This window comes from Pinus tabuliformis, chromosome 6 (genome assembly GCF_031772625.1).
Source record: "Pinus tabuliformis cultivar Carrire ecotype Pingquan chromosome 6, CPIR1, whole genome shotgun sequence".
Taxonomy (NCBI): Eukaryota; Viridiplantae; Streptophyta; class Pinopsida; order Pinales; family Pinaceae; genus Pinus; species Pinus tabuliformis.
In genome coordinates, this window is record NC_142292.1 from 616,633,780 (window position 1) to 616,647,461 (window position 13,682).

Below are 13,682 nucleotides of genomic sequence, written 5' to 3' on the forward strand. Positions count from 1 at the left end.
TAATGAGAATCAAAAGTTAAAAGCTACACAGTAGAATGCATTTATTCATCTTCAAGGATATCACAGCACACACCACACTGCATTTTCACTTTTCATCCATAGAAATGTTTCCATCGATGGAAGGATTTATGGTTAACAATAGCAATAACTAAAGACCTTGTCACCATACTAATGTGCATATTCATCACTTATTGTAAAGGACTGAACCTAATTCCTTTTTATTTAATTAACAAGCCATAATCATGACAATATCCACAAAATTCAATAAGAATGGTTTAGGTTGTGTAAATTCCACCACTATATGTTCGTGGGTCATATTCCTTCCATGGTACCATTTTGCTACATAATAACATGAAGAGACTGGTACCATTCTGCTGACTTAACAACATACTAATCTCATCACTAAAAGAATAATAATTGTAAGAATCTAACAGATTTTGCAAATATATGAGCTCAGCTTATAATTATATAATATTTATATTTTGGCAATTTTTTATTGCCATGAAACGCTGCTTCTCGAGTTCAGGTAATTGCAAAGCTGTTCCATAACATTACACCTTAAAAAATTCAGCCTTCAAATCCAAAACACTAAAACTATCCTACATCTCTAACTTCAAAATTTTTAATGCCTACACCTTTTGTAGGGAAAAAAGAAAAGGCAAGAAATACAAGATGAAACCCAAAAATTTGTTCAAGAAAATAAAGCTATAATCAATAAAAAAAATAAAGCGTATGGCATGGTCTGCTGAATCATCTGAGGTGCTCAATTATCCTCAGCAGCTTTGGAAGTCTCAGATGCCTGTAATTCACCATCATTTTCCAGCTTTTGGACCTTATTTGATCGTTCATCTTTGGCAGATTCATCATCCTCTTCAAACCGTCTGTGTTTCTTCTCTATGCTGGTACCATTCCCCTTTGTAAAGGGCTTTCGACTGTTAGATGAGTGCCTGCCTCCTCTACCACGGCCACCTCTGAAATTAAGGGTGAATGGTCCCAAGTAAGTAAGTTATTTTAAAATCAAGTCATCGTCAGGGAAAACTCTAAAACTCCTACCATTGAAACCCAATATAGAGACAGTTTTTAGGAAAATATTTTGATGGACAGCATTGTGGCATGTCATAAATAAGCATCCACATGGTCAGAAAGTTACTGCCAGGAAAAACAGAACAAGTGTGCAAAGCAAGGGTTTTTGGCATGCCCATTTCTTAAGCATTTCATCGAGCATAAAAGGGATAAATCAGGCATCCCATCACAGGGCTAGCCACAAATCCCACCATAATAGCCTTAAATGTTTAAATTTTTCAAAAAAATACAAACTCTTCTGGAATTTTCCTGTCACTATCTTGAGAAGCAACTAGATGATTGAAATGCAAAAAATGCCACCAGACCAGATTTTTCTTAGTAAATCAGAAAGTACCTTCCCCTACTGCCGCCAGCAGATTGTCGACGCCTATCTTGACCTTCACGGAGCTTAGCCCAGTACTCCTTCTCAGCTTCACCTGGAAACAAACAAATCAGATTAACAACCACATGACTTTGAGGTCTATAAGATTTTGGGACATTATACAATCCATATATGCATTGTGCACAAGTTACAAAAAAAGCAGACTACCATGCATCCACATAGAAAATGTGCACGTACCCTCAACTGCTTCTAATACAGCAATATAGTTCTTCACAATTAATCCCCCTTCCTCAGCAAGTACAGCTGCTGCACGTGCTTTCTGAACCACTTCAGGTTGCTCAAAACGAATATATCCTGACTCCGCTCCCATTTGATAGTCAACATACTGATACAATGTAAAATGAGATCTATTATAAATCTTTGAAAGACAAAAATCTGAAAGCTCAGCAATACACAAATCTGTTACATTCCCCTAACTGATCAAACATTAACCACTACTGGCATAACATTATAACCTGGCAGTATAATGCATCAGAAAGGCCTAAAATCCTACCATCCACAAATAGACTCTTTAATTATAGTGCACAACAAAAAAGTAATCAGTAATTGCATGTTCTAAAAAGGTGGTACAATGATCTATATTGACCAACACCACAATTGGAAAACATCTGAGCAGGACACTCAGTATATCTTGGGCAGCTGATAGATTTATCGTCAATTGTCATTTATTCTATTTTAAATTGAAAGAAAGACATAAATAGCTGCATCAAGTGACTGCTTCGTAAGCTCGAATCCACATTCAAAAAATTTATAAGTCAGAAAAGATGTCGACACCAGCACTTCAGAACAAAGACATCACTTAAAAGTTCAGCTCCACTGCTACAACACAGATGGTCCAAGAGAGAACCAAAAAGCTACAAAAAATATCTAGAGCTTTAATTAGGCATATAGAACTGAGAAACTGAAGAGAATATTTGAGATAAATATTCAAAGTTTTAGTTGGGCCCTTATTGCTGGAGTAATCCACAATAGACCTTATACTAATTACATAGCTACTTTGAATTTAAATATTGCAAGGTAAAAGAAGCATGCACTCTACTCAAATAAAAGATAAAATCAAGACTACTTTGGTTGGGATTAAAATTAATTTAAACATGCACTCTACTCAAATAAAAGATAAAATCAAGACTACTTTGGTTGGGATTAAAATTAATTTAAAACAACTTCCACCAGTATATTTCCTCTTTAAAAGAGCTTCAGACCAAAATAAAAGTTCTTCACATTGGTGGGTGTCCATTTTGTTTCACACTCCTATTTCTTTTAAAAGAGCCCTAAAAAAAATGAGGCTCTATAAAGTCCCAAATTCACCTTACGATAATCAAATGAGTACATATCTCATAAGAAGTCTGGATCATTACTCTAACTCAGCCCGAGTCCAGGAATCTAAAGTTTGCTTTCTCTTGCCAAATTGCTTCAACAGCTGTGGCCATTTGATGTTTAAATCAGTGGCCACTGTTGAGCAATCTATTCCTCTTCTTGGTTTCAGTGGTTGCTGTTGAGCAACCTATTCCTCTTCTAGAGTTCACTCTTCGAATCCCACAATTCTCAGTTAGTGGGGTGCAGGAGAAAGGGTTACAAGGTCCTGTTTTGAATGTACAGTGAAATGCTGGAAATACTGTTTCAAACTTTCAAGTGTAATTAAAGCTGAAAAAGACCCCAATTTCTATCTTTTCCATGTGAGGTCCAATGGGTCTAATTCCATCACCAAACATCCTGATATACCGGTATGTTAAAATTTAAGTGAATGGCAACATTTACCTTTACTCATGTATGGTGTAAATATTGGTAAATGTCAACATTAACTTTAAAATTATAATTCTTTAAATGTTCACATATGCTCAATGAGAAGAGTGAAGCAAATAGGGGGATTATCTTTGGATATGCTAAAATTAGGAGCTGGTGGCAAGCACCTTTTTTTTCTTTTGTGTCTTTTTAATTTGTGCAGGCCACACACCAGACTGGTTCCAAACCGGTCAGTTCAGAACAAAACAGGCTACTTTAGACAGTTCAAAGTCCTAACCTTCAGTCAAGAACTGGCCTCCAACCAGTTCAGGGGCAAAACCAGACCAAAATATAACAAACCAGTCTGAACCAGAACCAGCCAGTTTTGATAGCTACAAGAGTACACAAGTTTCACTTGATATGCACGTGAAAAATAGATCATGGAGATTGTGACAAGATTTCAAGTGTACAAGGCATCAGCCTCAAAGAAAAGAAAAAAAGGGACTAGTAGCAAGTAGAGTAGGGAGATTATGAGAAGATTGTATTAATGTTTTTGCAAAGCATCTAGTGAGACTGCAAAGTGCACCTTTAAAGAAACAGCTGTGAAATCTTTTATTTAATATGGAGGCAGCAGAATATTCAAATTTAAACAGAACCATTACACAAAATCCATGAAGAGAAAACTCTAGCAAAAATACTGTCATGCCAATCAAGATTCTACAGCATAATTAGAACCCCCACTGCCCTGCAAATAGATCCATGAGATGAAGAATATGGTAAAAAATGGGGACCAATATGTTTTATGGGAGGGAAAACTTCTCCTGTTCAAATTCTTTCAGATGCAGAGATGTGATAGTTTTACCATACAGTTCACTTGGATACAGGGTGGATCACATCTAAAGATAGCTTTCTATGTTGAGCACTTCATGGTGATGAGAGATGGACTCATTGTTAGGCCCCATACATGCCTTGCCATTGGATGCACGCCATTCAACTCCCTTGGGGCAATTCAAAGTTGGTTCTCATAGACTGCATATTGAGATTGACCAATTAGACAAAATCTACCAGCTATGCCATCTTCCAGAGATCGAGACTGAGGAACATTTCATCTTCCATTGCCCCATTTATTTATCAGATTCATGGGTAGCTGAGTCATCACTCAAGTAAGAACATACCCATTATGAGAGGATAAGCCTCCATTGACTTAGCCATACCTTAAACTCTCACAGGACATCCATACGAAAGCACATAACATCTGAATAAATCAAAATATACAACAAAGCCATCACAACACGATTTCAAATAGGGGCTAAATTTCACCCATGGGCTAATTTTCCATGATTTTTTCCAGAAAAAGATTCACCAATTTCCATTTTTTCAAAAAATGATTTGCCCAAATTCTATAGGATAAGATTATTTTATTGGAAAAATGGCCAAAATTTTCTAGAAACTATATAAAATCTTTAGAAATTTAAATACTTTTTCAAAATATTGCCACACATTTTATGGTTGGCATTTCAAGACTTGATAAGATTTGCCAAGATTTCTGCACTTCAAAATTTGTATGGATCCTTAAAATTTTCCTTGTAAGGCGCATAAATACAAAAGGGCCTGCCCACCCTACTCTTACATGCTTGAACTAAACTTTGGTCTGTCTCTTGGACCAACTAGCGAGGTTTATCAAAGGCAAGGTGGGATAATGGAAATATACAATGGAAAGGCAACCATCACCATCTAGAGCAAGACTTATCTGCCGGAAAGTTGCTAGTAAGAGTTTATCTTAGCCTCTGCATGGTATTCTGGAATTTCAATTCGATGGTTATAGTCTCAAGACATGCTCTGTCCATGACATTCCTTTGTTCTGGCTTCTAGATGTTTTCTGTGTGTATGGTTTTTCGATGCCATTCCATCTTTAGCCCACATTTTGGCATCAGTCCTACTGTTCCTCTGCTTTATAGTTTCAGTGAATAATTGTATGTTGGTGTTCCAAGCACTTTATTCTGCGGGTATGGTATTTTGGTTTTATGTGGTTCTGGTCCTTCAAGCTTATTTGGCTCCAAGAAGCTGTGGATCTTAGGCTCTCTGGTAGTGTTGTGTGGTCTGCAGTGTAGTGGGAGTTTTCCTATATCTTGAATTCAGGGTCTTGAGTGGAAGAACTCTTCGATGACAGCTTTGTTTCTTTCTGCCTATAATATCCATGGATTAGAGAAGCCCAGGAAATCCAAGAAGTTCCTTGAAGACAAAGAATCCATTCAATGCAAGAGAAATTCCCTCTTCTCTGTAACTACAAAAGTTTATGAAAAGTAGCACTAGTGCACTTCTCAAAATGCCATAATTGAGAACACTAATCTCTGGTAGTGTTGTGTGGTCTGCAGTGTAGTGGTAGTTTTCCTATATCTTGAATTCAGGGTCTTGAGTAGAACTCTTCGATGACAGCTTTGTTTCTTTCTGCCTATAACATCCATGGATTAGAGAAGCCCAGGAAATCCAAGAAGTTCTTTGAAGACAAAGGATCCATTCAATGCAAGAGAAATTCCCTCTTCTCTGTAACTACAAAAGTTTATGAAAACTAGCACTAGTGTGCTTCTCAAAATGCCATAATTGAGAACACTAATCCAATAAAAAAAGCAAATCAATTCCCTGGAGGTAGAATGCAGTATGTTGAGAAATATGGTCCTTAATCTCAGCAAAGGATCTCATTCTGCTCCTTCAAATCATAGGATGTCTACAAATTCAGTTCAAGCAAATTCCAGAATTCAAGGAAGACATAGTTCACCAAATGATAGAAGACATGAATCTTGGAAATCAGGGCTCTTCCTTCCAACATTGGGCTGGAAGAAGCCAACAGTTGTCATGTCTTTCATAAAAATTTATGTTTAGTAATGCAATTAGAATACTAGGTGTTTTCTTAAGGCTGTATACCTGTGAAAAAAAAATTGGAATGTATTGACTGTTGACATTTGCAAGCTCAGTACAAAAAAGAAAAATAACTTTCAAGCACATGCAGTTAGTAGCCTAAATACCCTCCTGATGATAGTCGTGAGTTACCACGAGGGCAGGCATGGGCTCCTTCCCAGCTTAGGTATTCAGTTTCCTTTCAAATATATATTCAGAGTTGACAAGAAGAAGCTCACATATTTCCATTTCCACTCTTCCCCAAAGAAAATATTCATCCATTCTCAGTAAGGTCAGAACAAGTATAACCTTAAGCCAGTATGAAAGGAAATATCAACAGATACAGTTGTCAAGATCTGAAAAGGCTCAGTTAACAATGCAGCCAGATTCCCCCCAAGAACATGTCACACTAATGCAGCCAATTTATGCCAATATCATTTCTTGCAAACAACAAAACTGCTTATTATAAGGGTCTAACCAAAATCTAGGCAATGTGTAGTTTCAAGCTTTACTACAAAGTAAACTATTCAAGATAAATTATAAAATCTGCCATATTTATATAACCAACGTTGTCATAAACCAATAGTCAAAAGAAAAGAAACCAAAAAAAAATAATGCATTATAAAAGTGGAAACAGATCATTATATACCAACACAATTTAATCAGATCATATACATACCTTCACTATACCATATTTCTGAAATACAAGTTTGATGTCCTCACGAGTCATTTTGATCTCCTCTTTTTGTGCCTCTACAGACTTGCTTTCATTTGCTACTTCACAGGAACTCTCAGTGTTTGTTGCCTCTTCAGATTTATGCTCATCCAATGCATCTCCTGAATTTGCCTCAGCAGACTCTTTTGAGACATTTCCCTCACCAGATGCTTCTTCAGATGATTTCTTTAAAGTGAAAGCAATAATTAAACCTTTTGGATAGCTGTTATCCTCCAAAACTAATTCTCCCCTGAAATTATAAGACCAAGAGAAAATGGCAAAAAATCACTATAGCCACTTATAGGAATGCAAATAGCTGTTATCCTCCAAAACATTTACAACCACTTACCAGCTATCATTCTGCCATTGGTCTCCTGTGGAAACATTTTTATCATGTTTTTCTTCTAGCAAAGCTCTCCTTTCAGCATCAAAATCCTTCCTGAAACATTGCCAATGCAGTGAATATTGCAAATAATTGAATTGTAAAGACAAACAAGATCCAAAATATTTTAAAATATTCAGAATAGAAAACTCTAGAGCCTACAGGTGACTTCCTCAAATCAACGATATAATGTTTTTAAAGCCTACTAACATTAGATCTTTGAGTTGATCAACTTAGATATAAATGTTCCAGTTATGCAAAACACTATATTGTCTTTTATCATAGCATACTTACCTATCTCACTTGCCACTTTAAATTATTCTTAAAATGTTACAATGATTTAATTTTCTCTTCTATTACATGGAACTCATATAGTATCCCTTAAGGACCTACTGCTAGTCAATAAAGGTGCAAGATTCTGACCCGTGCAAAAGAAAAGCAAGAAGGTTTTCCTAAGACGAATGGTTCATTAAATTTTACTTGATCAGCTACAAGAGGACCACTTTCAAAAGAAATTTGGGAGATTAATGCTAAGGTATTTTGCAGAAACAACTACTGTAGTGATGCTCTCAAGCCAAGAACCTACTGCTAGTCAATAAAGTTACAAGAGAATGACCTACACAAAAGCAACGCAAGAAGGTTTTCAAAAAATGATTCATAAATGTTAATTCACCAGCTGCAAAAGAACCACTTTCAAAAGAACTTTGGGGGATTGATGCTGAGGTCTATTGCAGAATTAACAAACATAGTAGTACTCTCAAGCCTTGATCCTGTCAAAGACATTATTTTAACCAAACAAAATCAATTGATTGAATTACTTAAATAATCAAGAGGATTAATAAATAGACCCCACTTTGGGGGATTGATGCTGAGGTCTATTGCAGAATTAACATAGTACTACTCTCAAGCCTTGATCCTGTCAAAGACATTATTTTAACCAAATAAAATCAATTGATTGAATTACTTAAATAATCAAGAGGATTAATAAATAGACCCCGCAGCCAAAGGTTATTCCTCTTTATAACCAACATTTGGAGTACAGAAAAAGAAATTATAGCCTATAAACATAGCAGCATTTCAAGAAACATATGCATACAAAAAACTGGAAAGTGCATGAAAGATGAAAAACAAACATCCTGTAGAGAATCTTGTGGAAACTAAATTATTTGGAAAGTAGTGTTAAAGTAAGAACCTCTGCACATAAAAACATAGAAGTATTTCAAGAAACATATGCATACAGAGAACTGAGCAGTGCTTGAAAGATGAACAACAAGCAGCCTGTAGAGAATCTTGTGCAAACTAAATTATTTGGAAAGTAGTGGGAATGAGTGCCAGCACAATCCTCTGCACATATACTAATACTGCAGTGCAATAAAAAAGCAATGAAAATGGGAATTTTCTCCTCGAAGATAGATTGCATTCTTACTTTGACTTCATCTCCAAATCTGCGCCATCATAGACCAAATTCAACTTAGAAACAGCATTGGCCTCTTCCTCTGACGAGAACTCAATAAGAGCAGAACCACAGAGGGCCTTGTTTCCTGCAACATGGCGCGGCAGGCGCACACTATTAACCTGCAGACATAGAGGTATTGGGCAGTGAAATTAAGTTTTAAACCATAACCATAGGCAAAACCATGTTCAATTTTATCAAGTCTAAAACCAAAAACTTTCCTTGTTGAATTGCAAGTATTGACATTACATGGAATTACCTTCAAACTCTCAAGGGCCCTAAAAGATGCTTCTAGATGGCAATTACATGATTTCCAGTGATCAATTTATTCATTTGTTAACAATTTCTAATTTCACAGATCCCTCGTACATAGAATTTTGAGAATTTGTGGCACCCACAACCACACCTCTGATCACTTTTCCCACTAACAAGAAACCAGGCAGGCCTTCTACATTACAGTAGGTAAACTTGCACAAGTCCAATTCCTATCCACTTACACACCACCTAACAGAAGTCCAAATCCTGTCCACTTACACAGCACCTAGCAGAGGTCCAATTCCTATCCACTTACACACCTCTTCCAAACTCAAAAGAACTTTAAAGTCATTGTTAGATATTTATAGCAACAAGGCCTCATCTGCCCGTGGTAGCTAGTCTGAATGTACTATATGTTCAATTTATGTATCCTATTAAACGATTACAGAGGCTTTAGATTAATACTATTACTAAGTAATCAAGTTCAATACAGATAGACAAATACCTTTCCATGTTGGTTGAAAAAACGTTCAACGTCTTCAAGTTTCACGTCATAGGATAAAGGAGCTGCAGCAATGGTCCTCGAATCTACTTGTTCTAGAACTTCCTCGGGCAATTTGTTAACACGCCCAACCCTCTTCCCTGTTGAATAAAATATTAATTACACAACGTCACCAAATGCAACTTATTTAGCTGTTCTAGACTACATACGATCTATATTATGCATCTAAACTCCTATAGTTACAAAAACAGAACAACCACAATGCACTTAAATATCAAAACAAATCAAGTAATGAAAGCATATATATATATATGAAAGTTTACAATTTATATATCATGTCAATTTTCAATATTACATCATCTCAAAGTATATAGATGAGAGTACATACTACAAATACGAAAGTTTACAATTTATATATCATGTAAATTTTCAATATTACATCATCTCAAAGTACATAGATGAGAGTACATACTACAAAACAAGTCTGGTGTGTATTGAGGTCAGAAAAACAAAGGAGATGAGTATAATTTAGTGTATAAATCATGTGCATAGTTACCAGATTCGAAAAAGTTTTGCAGATTTGGGAGAGCTTTCAGAAAGGTTCGGCGTGTTGATAAAAAGATGGGAAGGTTTGGAAGAAGGTTCAGAAACATGCAACAAATCAAAGGGAAATATACATCAAAACCTGCTTCAAAGTCATAAACAGTGCTCTGAAGTAATATTTTATTTTCGAATCAACTAAGGATTGTCTCGTCAATTTTCCATATGAAAGGTCTGAAAGTCTCGCGTGAACCAGTTCAGACAGTACAAGACGTTCACGATCCAACTGAACCTAAGCCAGGTCCAGCATAATCAGACTCACAGATAAACGTGGCTAGTTTTAACTTGCAAGTCCAAGTGCAATTAGAGGAGTCTGGTAACACTGCTTTTGACAACAACAGTTGTATAGATTAAAACTCAAAGAGGCAGCGTTATCTAACGCTCTAACCCACACCCACTATTATGGAATGGCAGTGCACTGTATTACCATGTGGGTAGCTTCAAGTAAAAATAATTATGATCGCGGCATTCGTTATTTCAATCTTTCAGACTGGAACCATACAAATTACACAAAAAAAATCTACAAATTCGAAACCCATTGTGGAATATGTAGATACAACACCCACCATCATCGGAGAGCCGGAGGGTAGAAGACGAATTCCGAATGACTTCGCCAACAGCAGCAGCAGTTTCTTCTGGTACATTCTCGGGCCCTGCTTCCTTCAGCCCAAGATGGTTTCTCATTCGTTGGAAGGAGCATATTAGAGCCAAGCTCACCACTGTTATCATGTACTGTCAAGGAAATTCCATACTTGAACAATAGAAACTAACAATACACATACAGTAAATCTATATGGAGAAAAGATACACTCATCGTCGCTTTCCTGAATGGTTTTCTTGAGAAACTTATCCCGTGGAAGATTGCTGTCGCTGAAATAAAATTCAACCTGTATGAGGGCCCAATAAAACACAGAAAAAAAATTAAATAAATTTGATCAAATCAAATGAAGAAAGAATGATTACTACTTAAATGGAGATTACACTGGGTACCTGGCGGAGGACTTTGCTTTTGGTATCCTGGTCCAAAACAACTGCTGCCATGGCTCCTGCTGTTCTCTGCTCCCCTTGACTTGGAAGTTTATTTCCTTGTTGAGCCAAAAAACGTTCTCAGAGAAAACGAATCCAAAACGGCCTCACTCCTCCCTTAAGTGAGATGCCAACAACAATGGATATGCAGTATTTAAGGAGAGCATATAGGGTTTTAGGTTTAGGACCTGGATGTGGTGGAATTTAATTTGGTTAGGATCTAGGTAGTGGCAGGGCACAAGAACTAGTGATGTATTTATAGGTATAGATTCTCTATGAGCTTTTACCTTTTTTGTGGAGAAACCTTTCTCTCCCCTCGTAATTTCCTTAGGGTTCTTGGACGCGCTTTCATTTTAAACATTTTCCCTGCCATGAATGTGGACCTATTCATTTTTATATATTTAAAAATATTAATTATTTATCAATATTTTATATAATTAATTTTAAAAAATAATAATATAGTCAAACCTTCCTTTGCCTTGCAATTTCCATGGGATTCTTGAAATTTTGGGCGCTTTTTCTAAATTCATTTTTATATATGGAAAAATATTAATTATTTATCAATATTTTATATTATTAATTAATTTTGAAAAAATAGTAGTCATTATAGTTAAAATAGGATTTTGTTTTTTTTCAGAGAGAAAAAGCAGAATATATTATATTGAGATCATATAATAATCAGAGTTACATGAGAAGCGGCATTGCCAAAAGAGCATATACAAGGAGCATGGGATGAGAAGAGGATCCCCGAAAAAAGAGAAGGCATGTAACAGATTGTGCACAAAAGACATATAACAGAAAGAGCATGAAAGACATATAACAGAATATTCCGACAAGATAGAAAAACTGTGAGGAGCAGCACTAATCCTGGGGCAAAGCACCCGAGATCAGGGAGATAATGGAATTGAGCGGCAAGCTGTAACCCTGAAAAATACAACCGTTCCTCCATTTCCAGATGTGCCAGCATGTAAGAATGAAAAGGGCGCGCCAGGTGGGGCTTTGAGAGGCCCACCACAAGAAAGCATCCTGTACAGATGAGAACGAACGGAGAGGAAAACCAAAAATCAAGGAGAGCTCGGACCAGATTGCCAAGGAGGGAAAATAAAATAGGATTTTGTTATTCAAATGGTTTAATTTTAAATTAACAAGTGTAAGATTATGGTGTAGAAAAGAAAGTGTAAAGCATTTTATTTAGAAGGCAATTGAAATTAAGTGGAGGGCACACATAATAATAATATAGTCAAACCTTCCTTTCCCTTGCAATTTTCATGGGATTCTTGAAATTTTGGGCGCTTTTTCTAAATTCATTTTTATATATGGAAAAATATTAATTATTTATCAATATTTTATATTATTAATTTTGAAAAAATAGTAATCATTATAGTTAAAATAGGATTTTGTCATTCAAATGGTTTAATTTTAAATTAACAAGTGTAAGATTATGGTGTAGAAAAGAAAGTGTAAAGCATTTTATTTAGAGGGCAATTGAAATTAAGTTGAGGGCACACATAACTATGTTTGGTAAGTTGCAGGACAAATTTGTATCTTGGTAACCTTGGTAGTTGACTCATGGTATAGCATGAGGGGTGAGGATGGTGTACCAAGGTGTGCCCGAGAGGGAGAACACTAGGAGAACCAAGTGTATAAGGTACTTAGGTTGAGCACGCACTTAACGAAATGTGTGTGAACGCAATGACATGGATATCAAAAAAAAATGTGATGTTAGTTGTGAAATTTTAGGGTTTCCATGTGATATGGACACACATGAAAATCGAATGGCACAATTGGCTCTGATTGTAGGTGAAAATGTCTAATCAAGACAACTCGACTTGGCCATTTGGGTGCAACAAGGCACACACGCCCAAGATGAGTGGGCTTAAGGCATCATGTGGGTAGGCATGAGCCGAGACATATGGTGTGTGATGAGTGTTCATCCCCTTTCACCGCAAGACGAGATGATGGATTAGACAATTAGAATGATCATAACGTGCCATGGGCGTGAGTGGAACAGTCGAGGGGTTGGCCCTACTGAAACGACATGGCATGGATGTTGGTGGAATGGCCAAGGAATCAATTTAACCGAAGACAAGGTTCAACTGAACGTGAAAACAGGTTGACACAAGTCATGCGACATCTGGAATAAGTCGCGAAGGGTCAGCTTGAATATGAATGGGTACATCACCCCAAGGAACGCGACCCTTGGATACCATACAACTTATATATATATATATATATAAACCAAAGGCGTGGAGCGAAGAGGGAATCGAATCGAGCACAATCAAATAGCCTAAGTGTAATATAAGGTGAGCGAAGTGAACCATTGGAGAAGGAGGAGATGAGGATTCGTAGTCACACAAAGTCTTGGAGGAGGGACATGCATCCTCCAACCAAATTGATTGGAGGAACAAACTAGTGGGTTGTTTGGTCTAATCAAACTAAATTATTTATGACAATGGTGGATGGGAAGTCATGACCCAAGTGAGTTGTTTTGTATTGTATTTTGGTGTATTGCGAGGTGGTATTGTGGAGACCTAATCCAAGCCTCCTTTTGTAAAACAAGTTTCATTTATAAAAGATTATTGTGGGGATAAGGCCACAGATCATTCCAATTCTAAATTTGGTGTTTCCACATGGTTCAATTGATGGTTGTGGAATGTTCATGCTTAT

The 13,682-nt window shown here is 36.5% G+C and overlaps 1 protein-coding gene across 2 annotated transcripts; it reads right to left on the bottom strand.

The window, feature by feature from the left end:
* Window positions 1–433: 433 nt before the first annotated feature.
* On the bottom strand, window positions 434–11,333 carry LA1 (La protein 1). Of its 2 annotated transcripts, none has more exons than XM_089419713.1 (10): window positions 10,980–11,333; window positions 10,798–10,876; window positions 10,556–10,708; window positions 9,393–9,529; window positions 8,606–8,754; window positions 7,147–7,236; window positions 6,762–7,047; window positions 1,643–1,790; window positions 1,418–1,499; window positions 434–971 (listed from the first exon to the last, which is right to left on the bottom strand). In XM_089419713.1, the coding sequence occupies exons 1-10, from the start codon at window positions 11,028–11,030 to the stop codon at window positions 764–766; spliced, it is 1,383 nt and encodes a 460-aa protein (XP_089275839.1). In that variant the 5' UTR covers window positions 11,031–11,333; the 3' UTR covers window positions 434–763. The 2 variants fall into 2 exon arrangements, with proteins under 2 accessions (XP_089275839.1, XP_089275843.1); XM_089419717.1 differs by having other exon boundaries at window positions 10,798–10,859; window positions 10,980–11,332.
* Window positions 11,334–13,682: the final 2,349 nt, after the last annotated feature.